This window comes from Anabrus simplex, chromosome 7 (assembly GCF_040414725.1).
Source record: "Anabrus simplex isolate iqAnaSimp1 chromosome 7, ASM4041472v1, whole genome shotgun sequence".
NCBI classification, from domain to species: Eukaryota; Metazoa; Arthropoda; class Insecta; order Orthoptera; family Tettigoniidae; genus Anabrus; species Anabrus simplex.
In genome coordinates, this window is record NC_090271.1 from 286,389,215 (window position 1) to 286,414,371 (window position 25,157).

Genomic DNA, 25,157 nt, shown 5'->3' on the forward strand with positions numbered 1-25,157 from the left:
TTTCGTGCTTATCCTGAGGATGTCATGAGACTGAAATAGAATTTCTCGAGTGGGGTATGTATCGTAATGGTTCACAAGTCTGTTTGTCATCATGTCCTAATGAAATGAAATGGCGTATGGTTTTTTTTGTTTAGTGCCGGGAGTGTCTGAGGACATGTTCAGCTGCCAGGTGCGTTGTGATGAGGATGAAATGATGATGAAGATGACACATACACCCAGCCTCCTTGTCAGCGAAATTAACCAATTATGGTTTAAATTCCCGACCCCGCCGAGAATCGAACCTGGGACTCCTGTGACCAAAGGCCAGCACGCTAACCATTTAGCCATGGAGCTGGACTTGGCATTTTGTATTTGTTTGTTTTGTTATGTTTTGTAACTTCCTATAGTCGTCAAACTTTTGTACGGTAGGGCCCTTTTTGTATTGTCTGTGGGCACAGTCTCTTTGTTTCATTAGTTGTCTAATTTTGTCATTTAACCACAGGGAGGGTCCTTTGGATATTCTCGCTTGCCACTTTGGGATATGCTTGTCAAATAGTTCAGTTACTTTGCTGTTAAAGAAGATGACTTTGTTGTCTAGGTTGTTATAGTTCATTATGTCATGCCAGGGTATTTTGCCTGCATCTTCAAAGAGCCTCTATTTATATTTTAAGTGGTTAGTAGGTAATACATTTCTGGGAGGGTTTTGTTGGCTGGAGTTATACGAGATGTATATTGCATCATGTGCAGAGATACCAGGTGCAGAGGTTTGACCAACATTGAGAACTCTGAGTTGCTTGTAACTATAAGATCTAATAGTGTGTGCGAATGAGATGTGTGGTGAGTTGGAGAGAGAAAGACAAGACGTCCATATTATATGCTTGAAACAATGTTTTGAGTTGCATGGTTTCGGAAGAAGTTGCGTCAATTAAGTCCATGTTAAAGTCTCCCATAATTATTGTGTAAGGTTAGTCTGGCAGTAGTCTAGTTAAGTCAGCTTCAGAATCTTCTAAGTGGCCTGTATTTGGAGGTTTGTAAACTACTCCTGCTTCTGCAAGGGCTTTAACACTAGAAAGATGGAGAGATCATTTTTGACCCTTTTATGAATTCAACACTGTTGTTGCCATAATTTATCTTGGATTTCATTCAGACTGAGTGACTTTTCATCACTTACACTTTATTTGCTGTCGTTAAAATTTGGATGCCCCAGCCCTAAAAGCTTGGCCCCTATAATACAATTACCCTAGAAGGACGTCATTTTTGAACCATATTAGATTTTACAAAAACTTGAATCGTATTTCCATAACTTTGCTTCCAATTTGTTTCCTATGCATGATGCAGACTGTTAGTTCTTCCCCCACTCCACTCCATCTGCTACGTTTACCTATTTACCCCCTCCCCACTCCACCAACGTGAGTCAAAGTCAGAACAAACCCGCCATCCCATCATTCTCAGTAAGGAGCTTGTGAAACTTGTATTATAAATAGTTTGTTGTAGTTTGTTTGTTCTGCTATTTGTTGTGGTTGTTTTACAAATGATTCCTCAAATATGGAGCACAGAAGGTATTTGAAACCGGACGGTATAGTTTCTCTCCAGGAACTAAGTGAAGATGACTCTGGGGACGAGTCCGGTCCAACACCAAATGGAAACGAAGTATTGTTGATGGCTGCATCACAAGTGCGTAGAGACTCTTCATGGATGAATTTATCCTCAAAAACACAGAAATGTATGGAAACAGAGGCTGAAAGGCAGCTACAATGTAAGAACTGGTCTGTGACTATGGATGAACTTGATGCATTTCTAGGTATATGGTATGCTCATAGGGGCAACTTGCGCAAGAACCCTGTGTCCCCATTTCTACCATCAAGGTAATTTGCCCCAGACTAGTCAGCCGCTCCCAGGGGTGCTCAGTTTGAACTATGATTAAAAAACTTGCCTTAAAATTACATACACCCTGGATTTGATGGGGAACATATAATAATATGGACATTGTAAGGTCAACTAAAAGCTATAAATAAAGCAAGGCAAAGCATGACGTCAGCTTTGGAGGAAAATCTGTTTATTAAAATAAACAAGACAAATATTTACAAAAATAGTGAAAATGATCCAAATTTTTACATGACTCAGAATTTTTCTTTCACCTTGATAAAGTCCATCTTGAGAATCAAAATAGAAATCATACAAATATACAATTGTATGCCGACACACATACTTAACATATAAAATCAAATCCTTGAAGTTGATTAATTTTTAACACATTGGCTTTCGTGCTCACACCACGCACCTGGCTTTAATTTTTGTTAACACCTTCAACTGCACACTTGACATTGCTGTGGAGATCCCTAACCTTAAGAAAAGATGTGATTTAATGCGCAAAGGGGAGATGAAAAACTAATCTAACTGTACAATATGTAACATGCTGAGTGGTAAAATATCCTACAAATATATACACCCTGAATCATGAGCAACCTCATGAGCACAACAAAACACTGTGGGTTGGAACCACACACAATAAAATCACATAAAACGCAAATATACACATTCAAAGAAACAAAAACGTCATATTTTCCAGGGCTCACCAAGAAAGCATGCGGCATTCACGCAACTCTCATTCACTCAAAGCCTCTGAGGAAAATATAAAGAAACATAATTTTACACTTTAAACAACACATCCTATTCAACATAGGTTCCTGAAGTAAATAACACGACACAAAATCAATCAACTGGTGAACTTTATAACGACACACACAAATCAACATGGATTCTTGAAATAAATTACATGACACAAATTCATGAAAATAACAGAGTAGGTGTTAACTTTCGACACATAATTCAGCGCTGGTTCCTGAACTAGATTACATGAGACAAAAATATTTCTCAGTGCGGTAATATCATGAAAGGAAAACCAAACGAAACGTCATGATATAAAACATCTCGTCTACTGCAACACTTAGCGACATGGGCAGAAACCAACAAAATCATCACGAAGTATAGGCCGCTAAAATAAACTCTCCTCGGTAGACTCGCGTATCACCCTCGCCAACACACGGCGGAATGACTCAAAACGGAGTTTCAGTCAAATAAAATAATGCATCAGTCATCAAAAAAACACAGGGTCCAACCCTTTACACACGCTGTTATCCGAGGCAAGTCACAAAAACACTAAGATGCATGCCTTTCAAATGAGGAACGCGTCCTCTTACTCAAAATCACACTAAGCCATATCACTTGCCCTATAGTTGCCAAAACTGAATAAATATATGAAAATGAAGTCGTCTAACATTCGCTCGCATGAAAAGAAACAAGACCGCTCTGGTCACAAATCAAAGCACTCGTGCTCGTAAAGTTAAACAGAAATAATAAATTAGCCAACACTGTAATAAATATCATAATCTGAAACTAGGAAAATGGCCACATAGACAGTCGATCATATCTGAACATCGGAAAGTTACTGTAATATCTCAATCGTACAACTTGAGAAACTTGCATTAATAATAATAATAATAATAATAATAATAATAATAAAATTTTACAGAAAAATTTGATTCTAACTATTTGGAACTTGAAATTCCGAAACTGGGTTCGAGGAACTCATGAATCAATTACTAATTTACACTCATCTTGATATTCACAATAGTTGTGAAGATGATTCTATCAAAATTTATGGATCCAAACTCCACCGTCTCACACATTCTCATTCACACATTATGCAATAAATCCCAGAAAACATGACGGCATATTTCCGTAATCTTTGAGCTTCCCTTGATACTTTAATCTAGTCCTTCCTGACTTTAATTTAAGTTCTCATTTACATTTAAGCCCCAAAACGTACACTGCGTCTCAAACATCAAAGCAAAACAAATCAGAATAAATGAGGCTGAAATAAGAAACTGACTCGTAAAAGAAATGACGCTAACCACTCAGCTAACAATCTGCATAAAATGGAAAGCAAGCAAGCTGTGATCTTATGCATATGGTTCACATTTACGTTACAGTTATATTTACATTAACAAGCTTCCTAGCATTTACTTTACCGGGCAAGTTGGCCATGCGGTTAGGGGCACGCAGCTGTGAGCTTGCATCTGGGAGATAGTGGGTTCGAATCCCACTGTCGGCAGCCCTGAAGATGGTTTTCCTTGGTTTAAGTATGATAAGAGGGAGAATGAATAACTTCTCCTAAAAGTTTTGTCTAAACAAGTGTTAAAGTGTTGAAAAATTTGTTGGTGATGGTTAGACACCATTTATACTCCCTAACCTAAAACACCATGTGTTGGATTTTCTTTTCTTTTTGCATTAAAATTCGAAAGAGAAAATCTGCCTGATGGTTGACAGTTTTAATTTGATTTTTAACTCAAACCCCGCTTACACCCATTCAACAGATAAAAGAAATATTGTTCGTATGAACTGATAAGAAGGCTGACCATTCTAATTCCCTAATAGGGGTGGCTATCAGGTGTTTTATCTCTCTTAAGTACTCCAAATGTGTTCTTCACATGCTTTCACTCCTTGTAATACAGACCAGATGAAGGGCATGATGATGAGGTGTTCTTGCAGGTTGTTCAGGTAATTTCTCAAATAGCTTTTGGGTATTGCCAGATAATTAAACTTTGCAATTAAAGGGGATGTCATAATCATGGAAGCTAAATTTCTGTGGCTGTAATAGCTATTGTCAATGATGTTCAGGAATTTAGGGTACTGTACTGTCATCATCCTACAGTAAAATTAGTTCAAATTGGAACGTGGATAAAATGGTATTCCATTAGGAAACAAATATTCCGTATAGGAATTTGTTGACTAGATCCAGGCATTTAAAAAAAAAAGAGAGAGAGAGAGGGAATGAGTCAGGGTGGCTTCAGCAACTTCAGCAATGACTTGGGATAAGCTGAAGGAAATTTACTTTATCAGTTCTGAGGAGTTTGTTCTTGGAAGGGATGTAATAAACGAATGGTATTGTCACTGGCTTGCCACTAAGTCAGCTGTAGTTTAGATCTTAGCATTTGAACTGCAGTCATTTCTCTGTGGTTCAGATTCTAAGTAGAACTTACGGTCCTGTGACTATGATCATTATATTAAGTCGTGTGAGAGATCCTGTGGCTATTATCACAATATTAAGGCACATAAAATTGGAGGTATCCCCTGTGGGTGGGGGACGCAGATAAAGAATACACCCACAGTATCCCCTGCCTGTCGTAAGAGGCAACTGAAAGGGGCCCAAGGGGCTCTCAACTTGGGAGTGTGGGTTGGTGACCACGGGGCCCTTAGCTGAGTCCAGGCATTGCTTCCACTTACTTGTGCCAGGCTCCTCACTTTTGTCTATCCTGTCTGACCTCCCTTAGTAAACTCTTGTTCTTTTCTGACCCTGACGGTATTAGAGCATTCAAGGCCTAGGGAGTCTTTCATTTTCACGCCCTTCGTGGCCCTTGCCTTTCTTTGTCCGTTACTTCATTTTTCGAAGTGACGGATCCCTTCTTTTTTCTTTTTTCTCTCTGTCTACCCCCTGTGGGTGGGGGATGCAGACGAAGAATACACCCATGGTATTCCCTGACTGTCGTGAGAGGCGACTAAAAGGGGCGACCAAGGGATGATAGTTTAGAACCATGAAACTACTTTTGATTAGTACCATTACGCGGGAAACACCATGGGTCGCCTTTACTTGCGAGTAGTACCTACTATATTAGGTACACAACAGGTTTGTGATTAGTAGAAGCAGAGAGGGGTTTACTGTAGGTTTCCAGTACCCATGAATAGTACCATTGTCGGAAAAAATCGCGGGTCTGGGCGTTGCCTGTGATTAGTACCACTATATGAGCGGCACTGTGGGTCTGCATTGCCTGTGATTAGTACCCACTATATGAGGAACACCACGGGAATTTCGGCACCCGTGATTAGTATACGAAGGTGTGGAACACCATCAGTTTGCGTTGCCTATGAGTGGCGCCATTATGTGAGAAACACTATAGGTCTGCGTTACCTGTACGACGTACAATACTCGTGAGTAGTACCATCATGTGTGGAACACTGTGAGTCTACGCTACTTTTGCTTAGTACCCTAACATGACAAATACCATGGTTCTACTTTACTAGCGACATGTACCATTATGAGGGGCTATTGACCTGGATTTTGGACCCCTTTAGACAACAAGCATCATCATCATCAGGATTGTGCTGTAGAAGTGGTCCCTTGGTCAGTAATACTATTTTTTATGATAGTTTTTGGGTCGGATCCACTGATTGTTTTAAATTCATATCCATCCATTCATTCTTCATGACTTTTTTATTTTTTATTTTGGTCAGTGGATGATTTTGAACTTTTAATTTGTCATTTCATTTTGTACCATTAGGGGCTGATGACCTAGATGTTAGGCCTCTTTAAACAACAAGCATCATCATCATCATCAAAATTGGAGGTCCTATGGCTATAATCATGATATCACCCGTCACATGAAACTGGAGGTCCTACAGCTATGATCACAATATGATTAGTCACATAAATTTGGAGGTCCTGCAGCTATGATCTTCAATTAATATCTATTTAGGTACGCCCATATCACTCACCCATGCTATGCGCCCGGCCCACCTCTTTCTGCCTGATTTCACCATTCTTCTAAAGCGGCCCTTACACGATCAATAATATTGACAATACAGTATGATATTGACAATAATATTGATCGTGTAAGGTGAAATAAAGAGTATTGACGGTAGATATTGAAGCGATATTGATGAAATCCAGATTTTCTGATCTCGGGGTGTCAATATTTAAAAGAGGAGGGGATATTTTCAATATTATTGATCGTCTATGAGAGGACGTTAATAATATTGTCAGTACTCATTTGTTGCCGCGCTTTAATAGGGAACGGAAGTGATCTTCGTGCGGAGTATTATGGATTATACGAGTGACCTTAAGACGATGTCTGAAGACACTGAAGCGGTAGACTTGGTGAACCCTGACAGCAACATACCGACTATCGCAAAACTTGGGGAGAAAAACTGCTCACTTTGGATGCCAAACAGGGATAGTTTGCTGATAAAGCAATAAATGACGTGCTTTTTGAAGCAAGCTTGGGCACTCTCCATCGCAACTCCGTAAAAATAAATGAAGTATGTCAATGTCTAAGCCCTCAAATTACCACACAACCGGGTACAAGTAGTGGCAGCACTTCCTCCTTCTCCACATTTAATTATTCTACTCACAGTGATAACCCACTAATCAACAGCAAACAACATCATGATTTATCAGTGGTGACTCTTTTCAACACCTTCGCAGATTGAGGATTGATTTTGATTGCCTTTTTTTCTTTCTGTTTGTCCCGGTTGGTGGGACGGAGAACTGAAACTACAGTGTGTTTGGAAATGTTAATTTTTTTATTTGTGGATTTAATTTTTTTTGAAACTCTGGACTCTACTGGAATTTTATGTAACCGCAAGAAATATTGAACTGTATGAACATTTCAACATGCAAAAGTGTTTTGAAGTGATTTTTTTAAAATGTAGTTTTTATGTATTCTGATGTAAAATTTGTAAGGTGATTTATTTTGGACCATCCTGTACCTGTACCACACGTGTGGTTTCCTATGATGAAATTTTGGTGTTGTAATCGTAATGTTCCAGAACTTGTGCAATTGCTAACGATGTTAAAATGACCATATAATGTCACAAGATTTCCTATTGGCAAAAAGGTCCAGGAATCTAGGGTAAGTTTGATCTTATTGGTTGATTGTAATCGGGCCATTTCCAGCCTTGTGGCCGGCTTCGAATTATGATGCGTGAGCTCGGCGTCATTTTCCATTCGACCGCCCTCGCGAGCGTTCGCGCTCGAGGGCTACCCTCGGGAACTCCTGCCTTTCCGAAGTAAGTGTTATTTCAGTGTTTTTGCAATGTTATTCTCAATGTTTTCCGGTTTCGTTTCATTTAGTTTAATTCCTTTTGTGTTTCATTATTTCTTTGCTTAATGTCATCTTAAAAGTTTAATTTGATGAGTCCGAGTTTACCCTAGGTTCCAATTGCCGTACTTTCAATTCTTTCATCCATTAAATACTTTCGCTTTAAACTATACCTTTAATGTAGCATCACCTTCATTGTTAAATCAAGTTTTATGTTAGGTTACTTAAGTATGTCTTGTTTCCGTGTCGTGGAACTGTATTTTGTAAAACTTTCTTGTCATTTTTAATATAGTTGAGCTAGAGGGTGTTTCTTGTAAGTCTTTTCTCCCCCATAACGTCATACGTTCCATGTACCTCGATAAGGGCTTCCCGCAGCTTCCACATCCTGTCTTAGTTGTCATTTTTAAGCCGGTAAGTGTTCCCTGTTTTGGTTTATATGAATTCTCCGCCACTGCGTCATATTTCTACCTCCTCTGGAGTACTTGCCCATGACTTAGCAAGCAAATATTATTGTACATTACAAGTGCGCCATAGTGAGATTCCACTTCGTGTACATTTTGGAGAACTGGCAATTATTTAGAGCACGTGTATGTATGAAGTTCACAATTTTGGCTATTCCCCGAGAGTACTCTTTCACATTACTGCATACCTCTTTCGCACATAGGGCTTCCTGGTGTAACATACCAGAAATTGTAAAATAGGATGTTTAATTTTTTCTTTAAGAAATCTCACAAACCCATTATGAATACCCACCATACTTTGGGCTGTATCAGTTATCCCAGACACAGTATTCTTTAAGTCAAACCCCATTTTTAATACAAGTTCTTGCTTCACTTCGTTCACCATATCTTTCTTTGTAAGTAATTCCTCCCTTACCACATTTCAACAAGGAAATTGGACAAAAACAACTATCCTTGCTTTCAATTGCTCCTGACATTTCTTTAACCCTGTTAATTATTTGTTGTTTGTTAGGAAAGTCTTCAAATAATGTGCCGGACATCAGTAAGAAAGTCTCTTTCAAGAACTCAGTCAGAAAGCGGTTTCCTATGCTGTACTGTGCAGCGAGACAGATGGAAACAGTCGCACTGATTTTATTCCTTGGCCTGCAACATGATACAAAACAACTAGTTTGTTTTGTGTATTGTCCAATTTTTGTGTGAAATGAGCTCCCTTTTTTCTTCATTTGGCATGTAACGAACATTTGAATGATTCGTCTCAAAATGGCGCTTTACATTAAATGTGCGGGATATACAACTATTTTCGAACATAGGGAACACAAAGCTTTATTGCTTCTTTCTATCACTCCGAATTCACTTGTCCACTACAGTATTCTTGAAGAATCCGGTCACTATCATTGTTAAGTTTCTGTTGTTGTTTTTCAGCAGCGAAAACACGTTTGTGTGGTCCGTATAGAAATGACATTCAATGCACAGTTATACACAAAGAATAATTACCCACTACTGGCTACTTCACACAAGTCAAACTTCACTCACTCACTGACTGACGGCCAGATTTTCTATATTTATTTCTTACACGTAAAACACTATGACTATACGATGCACGAGATATGTATAGTCTGTAGTAACAGATGTATATAAAAACTTCAAGTGGCATGCCACCGAAATCTTGTTCGTGTGTCTGGCACAGGTTCGCCATCCCTGCTCTATGTCATACGATGTCGGCATGTAAAAGATCTCTGGTGACACATTTGGTGTTTACCCGACAAAATTCATTAAATTTCAGACATACCGTAGACATCCAAGAGAGTTTTGGTTTACTCAATCTGCAATCTAGTAGTCCTAGAGTAAAACAGAACATTGAAATTGACAGGCAGACAGCCAGATGGCGTCAAATTTAAATGTCTGCACACTGTAGCTGAGGGCAAACTATTATTATTATTATTATTATTATTATTATTATTATTATTATTATTATTATTATTATTATTATTATTATTATTATTATTAGTGGTTCTGCCATCTGTAATAATTTTATGAACATCGTTTCTTTCATTCTGAAATAATTGTGAAAATCTTCTGCATCTGTCAATCTGATTTCCATCAGCAGCCTCAAATGAGAATATTCTTCACGTTTCTTCAACCACTCTTTCATCCACTGATTTCGCTGAATTTGACAAATACTTGCCATAGCCATATTTATGGCTACACAATTTTTTTTTTCGATCATCCATGTTTTCAAAACACACAACGCCATAAAAATTCACTTGAAAAGACACAATTCCAGTAGTCCGAATGGTGGAAACAAACAAACTGAGCACATTTATTGATACAATTATTGACAATAATATTGACCGTGTAGGGTATGACGATATTGATCGTATAAGGGTCGCTTAATAGGTGGATCTTTGTAATGGTGTACAATTCATGGCCGAGTTTCTGAGGCATATGTAAGCACAAGTTTTGTAAATGTTTTGTAGATGGTTAATTTGGTAGTACGAGTCAAGAGCCTTGAGGAGAAAAGCCTTGTTAGAGCAAAATAGTCTCTGTTGGCTGCTATTAATCTCTGTTTAAATTCATATGATGTAACTTTGAGTAGGTGATGGTCGAACCCAAATATTTAAACTGCTGAACTCTCTCAAAGGTGTAATTGACCACAGTTACTGAGTCTGGCATGTTCTCCTTGCATGCTTTCCCGGCAACAATATATTTAGTTTTCTGCTGGTTGATGTTCACTCTCATTTTCCTACTGGCCTGTTAAAGGGTGATGAATGTCTCTTCCATTGCCTTTCAAGTTCTTGCCACTATATCTGTATCATCAGCATAGGCAAGTATCTGCACTGATCTATAGAAAATTGTTCCCCTATTCAAGAGGTTTGCATGTCTCATCCCCTTCTCCAAGCAACATTAAATCACAATATCAACATTCACATAAAATTGGAGGTCCTGTGGCTATGGTAATGAAATCAACAGTGACATAAAACTGGAGGTCGTGTAGCTATAATCACGATATCAACAGTCACATAAAATTGGACGCCGTGTGGCTATGATCATGATATTGACAGTCACGTAAAACTGAGGATCCTATAGTTATGATCACAATATCAACAGCCGTGGAAAACTGGAGGTCCTGTGGCTATAATCGCTATATCAACAGTCACACACAGCTGGAGGTCCTGTGGCTAAGACCATGATACCAATATTCACGTAAAACTGGAAGTCCTGTGGCTGTGATCAAGATATCAATTTTGCATAAAACTTACTCTTGTTGGAAAATTAGAAGTGGGACTCTTATCACTGTGATAGGTCCAAAATTTGCTTTTAAAATCAGGTGTTGTGTGACTTGGGACCAAGCTCTTACTGTATGGGCAGTGCACTAGTTATAGTCAGGTTGTATGAAACACACACACACACTCTCTCTCTCTCTCTCTCTCAGTAGGCAGGGTATTACGGGCATTTCTTTGCTAATGGAAGAGCAAGCTCTATACATTGATGTATGTATCTTATTATAGGTATATCCAATACAGATAGATACTCAAACTTTGTAATGTAATCAATTACATTTTGAATATTAATTATGAAAGTTCAGTGTTCTCCCCAGAAATTTTCGTTAGTTGGGTGGCAGGAATGAGTAGCCGGGCAGGGAATACTACATAAAAAATAAATATGATAAAATTTCAACTTATTCCCCTCAGGCCATTAACAATAATATTAGACAGGTGAACATAAACTGCAAAAATAAATTATTTTAGTGTTATCATGAAGACGTAATAGAGTAGTCTACTGCTCGTTCATAATCACTTGGTTGCTTTGGAGAGCCAGGCGGGTTTGTTACGTCCTGCGGAATCAAGTGCTCGCATGTGATTCCACGTTAATCAGAACACCGCTCACGCACGACACTATGTGATAAGCTGAACTCTGATGTAACTCACGCAATTATGCTGACAATAATGAAGATTTTTCATTTAAATTAACAGTTTTACAGTGTTTACGTTTTAATTTGGAACACATAATGACTGAAATATGTGTAGCCTCTGTAGCTCAGGCGGCAGTGCGCTGCCTCTCACCGTTAGGTTCCGTGGTTCAAATCCCGGTCGAGATGTGTGCTGGACAAAGCGGAGGCGGGACAGGTTTTTCTTCGAGTACTCCGGTTTTCCCTGTCATCTTTTATTCCAGCAACACTCTCCACTATCGTTTCATTTCATCTATCAGTCATTAATCATTGCCCCAGAGGAGTGTGACAGGCTTCGGCAGCCAGCACAATTCCTATCCTCGCTGCAAGATGGGGCTTCATTCATTCCAACCCTGACCCGGTAGCTGACTGGAAAAACAGGTTGTGGGTTTTCAGCAATTGAAATATGTATTAATATTACATAAACCAAGTGAGTTAGGAGCGCGCAATTGTGAGCTTGCATTCGCAAAATTGTGGGTTCGAACCCCACTGTCGGCAGTACTGAAGATTTCCGTGGTTTCCCATTTTCACACCAGGTAAATGATGGGGCTGTACTTTAATTAAGGCCACGGCAGTTTTCTTCCCAATTACTAGCACTTTCCTATCCCATCGTCACCATAAGATCTATCTGTGTCGGTGCGACGTAAAGCAACTTGAAATATTATATAACTAGCAGATATCTAGGTTATGATAACCGGGCAGTCAGTCAAAATGGCTGGGTAATGGGTTCTTGCGGTAGGGCATTCCACTCCTCTACCAGCGTGGTTAACAAGTGCTGGTTGTTCGTTGGTGCATGTGGATGTGCTACAATACATCTGCCCGACATGTCCCACACGTGCTCGATGGAATTTAAGTCGGAGGAACGGGCAGGCCGTCCATCACCCAATATCTTCGCATTTCCAGAGCTCCTCCACTTACTCTGTTTGATGCGTTCATGCTTTGCCATCCATAAAAATGAAGTCAGGGCCGAATGCACCCCTTAAAATACATACGTGGAGAAGGAGTACATTGTCACAATAATGTTGACCGGTTAGTGTAACCTGTTCAAAGATTTGGAGGTCGGTACCCCCATGCAACACTATGCTTCCCCACATCATAACACTTGGACCAACAAAACGATCATGTTCGACAATTTTCCTGGGTGCAATATGTATTTCCACCTTTTGCCAGATAAGGGTGCATCTAGAATCACTACTCAGACTGAATCTGCTCTCGTCTGAGAAGAGCATGCCACCACACTTCTTGTCTGTTCAGACCTGATGCTCTTGGCACCATCACAAACGGTGCCGCCGTCGTTGGTTAAACAGAACACCCCTATGCAGTTGCCATGCCACTGTGGAGTGAGAGATTGGGTGCCTTACAGTCCTGTTAAATGTGGTTGCAATTGCACCCGCTATTTTTCGTGAGTCTCTTCTTACCTGTCAAAACAGTGTAGTGGTCATGCTGCTGTAGTTGACCATGGTCGACCCCCTCCTCTCCTTCGGGTAGCAGTGCCTGTGGTTTGGAATGCTCTTCATGCACGTGAAGCAATGCTGTGAGCAATACCAAACTCCTAGGCTACACTCGCCACATTTCGTCCTCCTTCCAGTTTCCCAATCATTCTTCCCCATGTGAAGTCATCCAGATGTTTTCTCCGGGCCATGTTGTAATGAATAACACCACCACAGTGCACCGTAACAGCTCACTGATTGACTCATACTGTCTTGTCCCGTTCCTTCAACCGCCTCGTATTGTGGGGCCAGACCCATTTGGCATTATTGTCGTGCTGACCTCACGCCAGGTTTCGATGCACATGTGGAAGACTCTGGCAACATGTTTCTGCACTTTCATTCATTTCTACTGAGTAGTTGATTTGTTATGTTGCTTTATCTATTTCGTCCTTAAGTTTTGCTCAGCAGTGTATGTAACATTGGTAAAAGTGATAATACAAGCCACAATGAATTATGGTTATGTATGTTCTATCATTCAGCGGTAAACTGTGGATATGTGAATTTTATAAAATAATATGTTTAAATGATAATAACAACTAGGTTTAGACAGGTATTGTAATGCAAATATATTGTAAATAATGTTAATTTGAAATATGTATTTTGGAATAAAGAAATTGCCGATCACTGAATAAACACAAGTCGGCAGAGTCATACTTTTCTGTTAGACGTTGAGCAACTTAAATGCGCTATGCAAATCCATCCAGCTCTTTAAACATGCACTGAACAGACCCGTCGCTCAAACCGAGTTTTAGTGATGTTTGTCATAGACTTTGCTTTTGGGACTGTAACACCTACTGGAGAAGTCATCCATGATTCTCATTGTTCTTGGGTGCCCTGTTGTCCCCTTTCATTGACATGAGTGTGATCCTGTATGAGGGACTTGCCAGTGACAACTAACTTTAATGTGAAGCAAACTTGGCCCATTCTCATGTCCCACTCCATATGACCAGAAATAATGTTACACGATAAACACCATCTCGTGTGTTGTGAGAATTAGGATACTCTCAGAGGACAGGAAGGAAAGTAGGCTTCCAAACAATGTACAGGATACAGTAGGTATAATAGAGGGATTGGAAGGAAATGTGGGAATTGTGGAAGACAAGTGGTCTAATGTTTTAAGGGGAAGGAGATTACAGGCTAAGGGCTCCATTCAGGTTCAAAATTCAGGTCAGGTGTCGGTGAGAAATCGGTACGAGTCACTGCAGGTAGAACAACCTAGGGAAGATGAGGAACAGGGAACTGTTGCCGAGAAGTTTGGAAGTAGGAGAAAGGGAAGAGGTAGGAAAGGGAAATGTGGAGTAGTGGATAGGAAAAGACAGGTGGAACAGGGTCATGGGATGGAGAAAAGGGAGGAGGAAGTAGCTTCTGGAGCTGTCAGGAAAGATAGGACTGACCAGGAGGGGAGGGGATCAAATGAGGTGGGTAGGGTTGAGGCTCTGGTCATGGGGGATTCTATCGTTAGACATGTCGGGAAAGTGTGGAGGAAAGGGTAGGCTACCAGGGTAGAGTGTTATCCAGGAATTAGGTTAAGACAGATGTTGAGGAAAGTAGAAGAGAAGGAGGAGGGAAAGGAGAAGGTGGTAGTGTTTCACGTAGGCCCCCTAACAATGTAAGACAAGCAGGTATAAGTACCAACATAGTTGGGGATATGTGGGATCTGGTTAATACAGCACGGGTGTAGTTTAAGGAAGCGGAGATTGTTATCAGTGGAATGCTGTGAAGGAGGGATACTGACTGGAAGGTGATTGGGGATTTAAATGAGACTATGGAATGAGTATGTGGGACACTGGGAGTGAAATTTCTAGATCCCAATGGGTAGGTAGAAGACAGGGATCTGCGCCCAGATGGCCTTCACTTAAACCGCAGTGGTACATATAAGTTAGGGAAGTTGTTTAGAAGGGTTATGGGGAGGTACATTCAGGGAAACAGGGTGCACTAGGGAGCAGTGTTAAGGGAACGGGGAACTGGAAATCAAGTAGAGATGACATAAAACTGTTAGTGCTCAACTGTAGAAGTATTGTAAAGAAAGGAATAGAATTAAGTAATTTAATAGATATATACTTACCAGATATTGTGATAGGAGTTGAATCATGGCTGAGAAATGATATAATGGATGCAGAAATTTTCTCACGGAACTGGAGGGTGTATCGTAGAGATAGGATAGGAATGGTAGGAGGGGGAATATTCATTCTGGTGAAAGAAGAATTTGTAAGCTACGAAAAAGTTAAAGATGCAAGCACGAAATTCTAGGGGTAAGGCTCATTTCTAAGGATAATAGGCAACTTGATGTCTTTGGAGTGTACAGACCAGGAAAGGGTAGCGCAGATGCTGATACAGAATGATTTGATAAGATATTCAGCTATGTGGGAAACGATAAGGAAATGAACGTGATCGTAGCGGGTGATCTCAATTTACCAAATGTCAATTGGGAAGGTAATGCGAACGACAGGAAGCATGACCAACAAATGGCAAATAAGTTAATATGGGAAGGGCACCTGATTCAGAAAGTGATGGAACCATCTAGAGGGAAGAATATTCTGGATGTGGTGCTGGTGAAACCAGATAAGCTCTATAGAGAAACCGAAGTAATAGATGGTATTAGTGATCACGAAGCTGTTTTTGTGGTAATTAAAAATAAATGTGAAAGAAAGGAAGAGGTTAAAATTAGAACTGTTAGGCAGTACCATCTGTCTGTCTGTTAGGTCATCAGCCCAGAGGCTGGTTGGATCCTCAAATAGCACCACTAAAGGTTATGCGGTTATAAGGAAACCCCAAAAACCAATGACAGCACCAAAATGAGGCATACTAGGCAAGATGAGGAGTGAGGTAGTTTGCCATTGCTTTCCTCACTGGGTCAGAAAGTACTATTGCAGCACGACTGACCCTATGAGCAGCACCTTTCGTAACACTCAGACGCACCAGTCGTGCTCTGAATGTCATTACTCAGCACTACTCACACCCCAGCAGCTTCCATATTGTCACAGCCATGGATGTTGACTGGGACTTCGGTGGAAGCTACACTTTACTCTGGCCTGTGCCAACAAGAAATGGATGCAAAAGTACTGTATCCATCAAGAAATGACAGCAGGCAGGGCAGTACCATATGGTTGATAAAACAGGCATGAGGGAGTTTTTAATAAGTAACTATGATCGGTGGAAAACGGTAAATAAAAATGTAAACAGACTCTTGGGTTGGGTTTAAAGCAATTGTTGAGGAATGTGAAAATAGGTTTGTACCTTTAAAGGTGGTAAGGAATGGTAAAGATCCACTATATTATAACAGGGAAGTAACGAGACTAAGAAGGAGGTGCAGGTTGGAAAGAAATAGAGTTAGAAATGGCTGTGGAAGTAAGGAGAAATTGAAGGAACTTACTAGAAAATTGAATCTAGCAAAGAAGTCAGCTAAGGATAACATGATGGCAAGCATAATTGGTGGCCACACTAATTTCAGTGAAAAATGGAAGAGTATGTATAGGTACTTGGCAGAAACAGGTTCAAAGAAGGACATTCCAGGAATAATTAATGAACAAGGGGAGTGTGCATGCGAGGATCTTCAAAAGGCAAAAGTATTCAGTAAGCAGTATGTAAAGATTGTTGGTTACAAGGATAATATCCAGATAGAGGAGGTGAATAATACTAGAGAAGTATTAAAATTTACCTATGACAGCAATGGCATTTACAGTAAGATACAAAAGTTGAAAACTAGAAAAGCAGCTGAAATTGATAAGGTTTCGGGGGATATAATAAAGACAATGGGTTGGGATATAGTACCATATCTGAAGTACTTGTTTGATTATTGTTTGCATGAAGGAACTTTACCAAATGAATGGAGAATTGCTGTAGTAGCCCCTGTGTATAAAGGAAAGGGGGATAGACGTAAAGCTGAAAATTACAGGCCAGTCAGTTTGACATGCATTGTATGTAAGCTTTGGGAAAGCATTCTTTCTGATTATATAAGACATGTTTGCAAAATTAATGACTGGTTTGATAGAAGGCAGTTTGGGTTCAGGAAGGGTTATTCCACTGAAGCCCAACTTGTAGGATTCCAGCAGATATCCTGGATTCAGGAGGTCAATTGGACTGTATTGCGATTGACTTATCTAAGGCATTTGATAGGGTAGACCATGGGAGACTACTGGCAAAAATGAGTGCAACTGGACTTGACAAAAGAGTGACTGAATGGGTGGCTATATTTCTAGAAAATAGAACTCAGAGAATTAGAGTAGGTGAAGCTTTATCTGTCCCTGTAAAAATTAAGAGGGGATTTCCTCAAGGCAGTTTTATTAGACCTTTATGTTTTCTTATATATATATATCAGTGATATGTGTAAAAGAAGTGGAATCAGAGATAAGGCTTTTCACCGATGATGTTATCCTGTATAGAGTAATAAATAAGTTACAAGATTGTGAGCAACTGCAAAATGACCTCAATAATGTTGTGAGATGGACAGTAAGCAATGGTATGGTGATAAACGGGGATAAAAGTCAGGTTGTGAGTTTCACAAATAGGAAAAGTCCTCTCTGTTTTAATTACTGCATTGATGGGGTGAAAGTTCCCTTTGGGGATCATTGTGAATACCTAGGTATTAATATAAGGTAAGATCTTCATTGGGGTAATCACATAAATATGATTGTAAATAAAGGGTACAGATCTCTGCACATGGTTATGAGGGTGTTTAGGGGTTGTAGTAAGGATGTAAAGGAGAGAGCATATTTGTCTCTGGTAAGACCCCAACTAGAGTATGGTTCCAGTGTATGGGACCCTCACCAGGATTACTTGATTCAGGAACTGGAAAAAATCCAAAGAAAAGTAGCTCGATTTGTTCTGGGCGATTTCCGACAAAAGAGTAGCGTTACAAAAATGTTGCAAAGTTTGGGCTGGGAATACTTGGGAAGGAGATGAGCTGCACGACTAAGTGGTATGTTCCGAGCTCTCAGTGGAGAGATGGCGTGGGAGGACATTAGTAGACGAATAAGTTTGGATGGTGTCTTTAAAAGTAGGAAAGATCACAATATGAAGATAAAGTTGGAATTCAAGAGAACAAATTGGGGCAAATATTCGTTTATAGGAAGGGGAGTTAGGGATTGGAATAACTTACGAAGGGAAATGTTCAATAAATTTCCAATTTCTTTGCAATCATTTAAGAAAAGGCTAGGAAAACAACAGATACGGAATCTGCCACCTGGGCGACTGCCCTAAATGCAGATCAGTAGTGCTTGATTGATTGATTGAACTATAATTTCAGACATCTACACAACACTGAATTAACAATATATCAAACTATTGTCTACAGTAAGTAAATACTTAGTAGCTAGAGAAATGTGGACATCAGATGAGCAGTAATTTCAGTATCGTTTGTTTTGCTGCGTACCACATTTCATAATTTTCAAGGAATATTAGGAAAGGCTCAACAACAGGGCACCAGATTTCCATTTGATGTACCCAACCTGAAAGGAGAACTCGATGCTCTATTGTTGTTATTACTATTAAAAGTTAAGGAATCCTGTAGTGACCTTTGGTGCCCATTACCTTGTTTTAGGAAATATTTTTATTAATGAGCAGACAGTTGTTCTGTTGACATAGCTGCACAGCTATGCATTAGAGCTAAGGAACCCCTTTGTGTCCACTATGTCTAACTCATCAGATCGTAGGCTTTTCAAATAATAGTCTGTAAATATTTACCTCTGCGGTTGTACTGTCAAAAATACTTATGTTTTGTTTTTCTTCAGGTCTGGATGTATGGAGTTCTCGCTGAAGATGGCACACAGCAGGTTAGTAATCAGGGTTGAATGTTTATTCTGTGAGAGCTTTGTCACATTATCATGTAATGTCATAACTGCTATAGTGTCACATTACAGTAATGTGGCACTGTTATTATTTTTATTGTGTATGAAATGAGAAATTTTGGTGTGAAGGTCATACATAGAAGAATAGGAACCTAATGTTAGGATAGAGATGATGACAGGTCTGTGTGTGAAGAGGGATTGATAGAAGAGTCAATCTCTGCAAACATAGATGGGCTCTTTCCTCATCAATCCCAGTTCTCCATCCATTTCTTCTCAGCCCCCAACAAGCTCGAATATTCAATGTTTTGTTTGTTAGTGATATCTGAAGCCATCTCTCTTCAGTTTTGACTGTCAATTTATAACTGTTCCCCAGTCAGTTTATAGCTCTTCTATGTATGACTTGATCTATGTATGACTTGATTTGCAGTTGATTGTTACTTTCTGTTGCTTACATTGACCTGTTGCGTTCTTTTCCTCCTTTTTTGTTTGTCCTGTGTTCCTAGTCATTAACCACCTGTATTCATCTTTATCTTTTTGTTTGGTCTCGTGGTCAATCTGGTTGTACATCATGCACAAGGCCTAGTTCTTTTGCAGTCTACAAAAATGAACTACTTTGAGTGCAAAGGGAAGGCCAAAGGAACGTAAATTACAAGATAAATTTATCAACTACACTAAACAAAACATATAAATGGAATGCTGTGATCTATGCTGTAGCATACTGCATGACCAACCTCAACCCATGCATTGTCCACACTAGTACTGACCAGTGACCAAGACACACCGTACCAGGTAGCGTGACCTTGGCACCCCTTTCCTGAGAGGATGCAGTTTGATAAGTGTCCTAGTGGGTGCTGCCCTCTCGTGGACAAACTTATCACCCACCTGATTTATACATACATTACAAACACAAAATAAATTAAACAACAGTATGTAACAGTGAAGATGAAAAATGTCAGTCATAAAAGAAAGAGTAGCACATTGAATGGTTGCATGTTTTCACTGTTTACTATTTGAACATCCACAGGAAAGAGACAAATTTTAGTGATAGGGCACTTGAAGGTCCCCTTGGAAGTGCAAATGGTAGCAGCAAGCACTAAGCCGTCAGTCCCACCTTGAGTGTCCACCACATGAGGGAGAATGGGAGTTCCAGTTTGAAGTTTGACCTTTCCTGATGACCACTTGGTCCATTACTGGAGTTGAGACAGGTAATCCCTTGACCACCACTTCCAGATGTACTGGCTGCAATGCTGAAGTAACTGCCATCTGGACAGGCAAGAGCAAACTGTAAGTAGGTCTGGTTCTGGGATAGTTGTGGGAGGTTCTCCAATTAAGTAATGGCCAGGAATCAGGAATGAAAATTCATTGCGACTATCAGAAAGTTTGATTATACTGGAGGTCTTGAATTTAGGCATGCCTCGATTTGAATCAGTAATATTGATAGTTCTTTAGGGGTCAGTACAAGATTTCCTGCAACCTTCCTTAAATTGGCCTTGGTAGACTTTATGCCTGCCTCCCAAAACCCTCCAAAGTAAGGGGCATGGGGGCGGGGAAGGGAATAAAATGCCACTGTATACCACTTCATGATATAAAGTCATAAGCTTTCATGTGGTGATGTTGAGATCTGGAGAGGATGTGAAGCTCCCATAGCCCATTTCTTTATCCCATAGGTATAGTTCTATTGTCCTGAATATGTTCCAGCAGATACTCTGATGAGATCTACATAGAGCAGCTAGGAACACATCAGTATACAGGTCACAGACAAGTTCAGGGTGGACCACCTTACCTTACCTGGTAGAGCTAGAATGGTTTCGCCCATCATAACTGGTTGTCTTGAAGAAGATGTGGTTCAGCTCCCCTCGAAATGAGGTCAACAGGAGTGTTGTGTAACATCACATGGTTCTAGTCTTCCACAGAGAAAGGGAGAGAGATAATTAAAGAAATAAAGAAATAATCTGTCCTCCAATGAGGGTGACCGTTTGGATCTGGAATACAATCAGGTTACAATTTCAATAGAATTTACAAACATCAAAAAGTGGAAATTTATAATTGTTAATTCTGTTATTGTCTTCTGTTTTAGGGGAGGAGTGTTAATATGTTCTGAAGTACAGATGGAAATGTATGATCTGTAGAGAGTCCCTCAGAATCTGTATTACTATTTTTTCTATTTTGCAGAATGGAACTTTCAGATTTTGATGTAAGGTTGATATCTGACTAGGGAGGGTGCCTCTTGCTCGGAATAGCATGCCTCTGACAATCCATCGATCGAGAGGTATTTTGTACTTTGCTGATAGGTAAGGCAGGAATGGTATATAAATTACTTGTTTTTCTAGTTCCACATCCTGAGCCTGATATGAGTCTCTTTGAAAGCAAATCCATGCTGTAGCATGCAAACCATTGTTTAACTCTCCTTTCAACCGATGGCTATGATAACAGTCCTTCAATTAGAGTCATCGGTAGAGGTGCAGTGAACTTATTCGTGCATCTCCCATCCACACTGTCTCAAGGCTTGAGTAGTTGATGTTCTTACACGATGGTGGTAATTGTTGCTCATTAGCTTAGTATTCTAGGAGAATCCCAGCACATGTCCAAGGGTTTCTATCTTATTTCAGCCATTTTGGTGGCAACACATTGTGCTGAATAACCTACCAGGAACCAATCTGCAGTAAGGTTGCATGACATCTTCACTGCATTTATGTATGCAGAAGAGGACAAAGGTGATTTATGAGTCATCCACGAGTTTGCTTTCAGGCTGTCTGAATATAAAACCACTCCCTTTCCTTTTTGTAGTAACTGGCTCCACGACTGAAAGGATCGATTTCTCATAATCTCCTGTAGTTTTCTTCGGTCAAGCTTTGGGGGAAAACTTTCTTTATGTATGTCAGATCTGTGGAGTGCCATATCTTGTTCTTCAGGTAACTTCCTTACATATTGTTGAACATCCTGAATGTGGAGTAAGTGATTACTGTTATATCAGACACCAAGTTACCAACAAATATTTCCCATGGAGTTGTATCTCCTGCAATCTAAATTAGCACTATTGTAGAATCTATCCAATAGCAGTTTTGTGCAATTATTAGGTAAGTGCTGTCTTAACCATATCTGGTAATTGTACAAGGAGTTATACACCACACAGTTAAGGTGTGAGAAGATAGAATTTGCTTCAGTGGTTCTACTCTAAGATTTATAACTCAATAACTTCACAGAAATGTTCTTCTTAGCCTTTATAGACGTTATTACATTCGTGCTGAAGTTCAACGTGTGCAGTTAACTACAGTAAACTATCAGTGTTCTACTACTAAGTTGTCATAATGGCTCCTAAGAAGCTTCCTCAAGTCAGCCTGCCGCATTGCGCCAGCATACAAGAGCTCGTTAAGCAGGCCGTAGCCGTAGCCGAACAGTTACAGCCCCTAATGTTGCAGCTCCAGGAACTAAGAGCGGAATACAAGGAAAGTGCCAAACTATTACAAGATCAGCTTCAGGCTAAGGACAGGGAACTTGTGAAAATCAAAAGTGACTTTAAAAACAAGCAAGATGAACTGGAGCAATACCATTGGCGGCAAAGTATCTGTATTTTCGGCATTCCGGAAAAGGAAGGGGAAGATCTCGATGTCATCACAATAAGCATCGCAAGAGATCTTGGTGTCGACCTTGACCTTCAGGACATTGACAGGAGCCATCGCATTGGAAGACGACTGGGTGCGAAGCCACAACCTCTGATAGTGAAATTTGTTTCCTACCGTAAGCGGAGTGAAATCTTCCAGAAGAGAAGAGTCCTTAAGGGAACGGCGGTCACAATAAGAGAGGATCTGACTGCAACAAGGCTCACAGTCCTTAAGGAGGTAATTTCGAGGTTTGGTGTATGCCAGGTATGGAGCATTGATGGAGTAATTAATATAAAAATAGGATCAAATAAGTATAAAGTGTGCACTATGGAACAGTTAAATGAACTAAAGTGATATGCGGGGGAAATGGTCACAACATTTTGTTACTTTCTATTGTAGTTTAATTTTAGAGTTATCCATGTAGTATATCATAATTTTTAACTTTAACTCTCACGTAATTAGTAATATAGTTTACTTTTGCTTGCTGTAGTGGTAAGATTGGTGTTAGTAGCAGTAGACTGGGTTCAGTGCCTTATTTTTGTCGTGTTTATTTCCACTTACATTACTGACACATTGCCATTATCGTATTGATCGCTGTAAATTGTTATTTCCGTTCCCAATATTGACATAATCATTTCCAACATAACTGAAAACAACGTAATTTACAGTCCCCCTGATAAGAACTTGAGACAAACGAACAGGCTCCCCTCTTCCTTGCAAACATTCCTCAAAACCTTTCACTTACTCCACCCTCCCCCAATGTCCCTGGAACCAGCTGTGCAGGCAACACCCACCTATTGTCATCTGAGCTTTCTTGCCATTCCCAGTCGACAAGGGACATCATTAACCACCAGCTTTCTCTGTACAGTAATGCTTTAAAGATTTGCCATATAAACACTCAAAGCCTCTTGCGGAGGCGCGAATGGATGAAATAAAAGCCCTATTTATGCCTCCCAGTTTCCACGCAATATTAATCTCTGAATCTTGGTTAAAACCACATCACGCAATAGAAAGACTGCAGCTGGTGGGTTATACATTATTCTTAGATCCGACAGATTAAATAAGCCCTCCGGGGGTACCGTTGCATATGTTATGACCAGCTTACGCCCTAAAATAATTGTAGGTCTCCAGGTCCGTACGAGCGAAAACCTGAGTTCATGTTCCTGGAAATAACTGTGAGTGAAGTAAAATGTCTTCTGGATGTAGTATATAAGCCACCGAAAGCGGCTTTTTTATGCGATCTAGAGACTCAAATACAAGATTTAGTCACTGATTACTGAAATATAATTATAATGGGCAACTTCAACATAAACCTTCTTGAACCTAACTCTCCTCAGACAACCCAACTTTTAACTTCATTTAAAGCTTGCAATTTAACGTTTCTCCCTTTCAACGCTACACATCACACAGACACGTCACACACCTTAATTGATCTCATTGCCACTAACCAACCTGAATTAGTTCTTCATCACGCTCAAATTAGTGTCCCAGTTATATCGCGACATGATGCTATTTTTATGGCCTATTCTATTAAAAGTCCCAAGTTCAAACCGAAAATAATTTCATATAGAGATCGACGAAGAATTGATAAGATTAAACTTTTACAAGACGCAGTTGCAGTGCCATGGCATGACATATTTAAACTAAAAGACATAAATGACAAAATGAATCTCTTCAATCAACATATGACTGAACTGTACGATAGACATGCCCCTGAAAAGAAGGCTCGAGTTACGCGGAAGCCAGCTCCCTGGCAATCAGATGAGATTAGAGCACTAATGGCTGAACGCGGTGCTATTTATAGACGAGTTAAGAAATATTGCACTCCTGACATTCTCCTAAGCTATAAGAGACTGAGAAACGCTACGACCCAACAGATTAGAAACACGAAACTACGGCACGCTCACAGTTTAATTCAACCAAATGTTTTAACATCTGTGTTGTGGAAATCTATAAAGAACTTTGGAATTACCAAAGGACGAGACGACGACGAAATAAATATACCCTTGGAAAAACTGAACGATTATTTTTCATCTAACTGCACATTAAATGCAGCCCTGAAACAGGAAGTTCTAGACGGGAATTATGCAAAGACACGAACAGATAGAGAAAACTTCTACTTCCGTCCAGCAACCCACTCACAAGTCAGGTTTGCTATAAATCGGATAACATCAACGGCAAAAGGAAATGACAGTATAGGAATAGAGATGATAAAAATTATTCTGGATTTGATATTACCTGCACTAATTAACATATTTAACTCTCCCCCCCCCCCCCCCCCGTAGACAGCACATTTCCCGAAATATGGAAAGCGGGCATTATATGTCCTCTAAAAAAAGTAGCTTACCCTTCTGAACCATCTGACTACAGAGCCATCTGCATACTTTGTGCTTTATCCAAAGCGCTAGAGTTCATCGCTCATAGACAAATAACAGACTATATGACGACTTACAACTTATTTGACCCATTACAATCTGGTTTTCGTCAAGCACACAGTACTATAACGGCACTACT

At 39.8% G+C, this 25,157-nt stretch overlaps 1 protein-coding gene across 1 annotated transcript in view; it reads left to right on the top strand.

Moving 5' to 3' along the window:
* The window catches only part of LOC136877566 (uncharacterized), a 112,712-nt gene that overhangs the window by 63,079 nt on the left and 24,476 nt on the right, over nucleotides 1-25,157 (top strand). Inside the window, exon 3 of the mRNA XM_067151709.2 lies at nucleotides 18,985-19,026. Within this exon, the coding sequence (XP_067007810.2) occupies nucleotides 18,985-19,026 (42 nt within the window). The remainder of the gene's footprint in view (nucleotides 1-18,984; nucleotides 19,027-25,157) is intronic.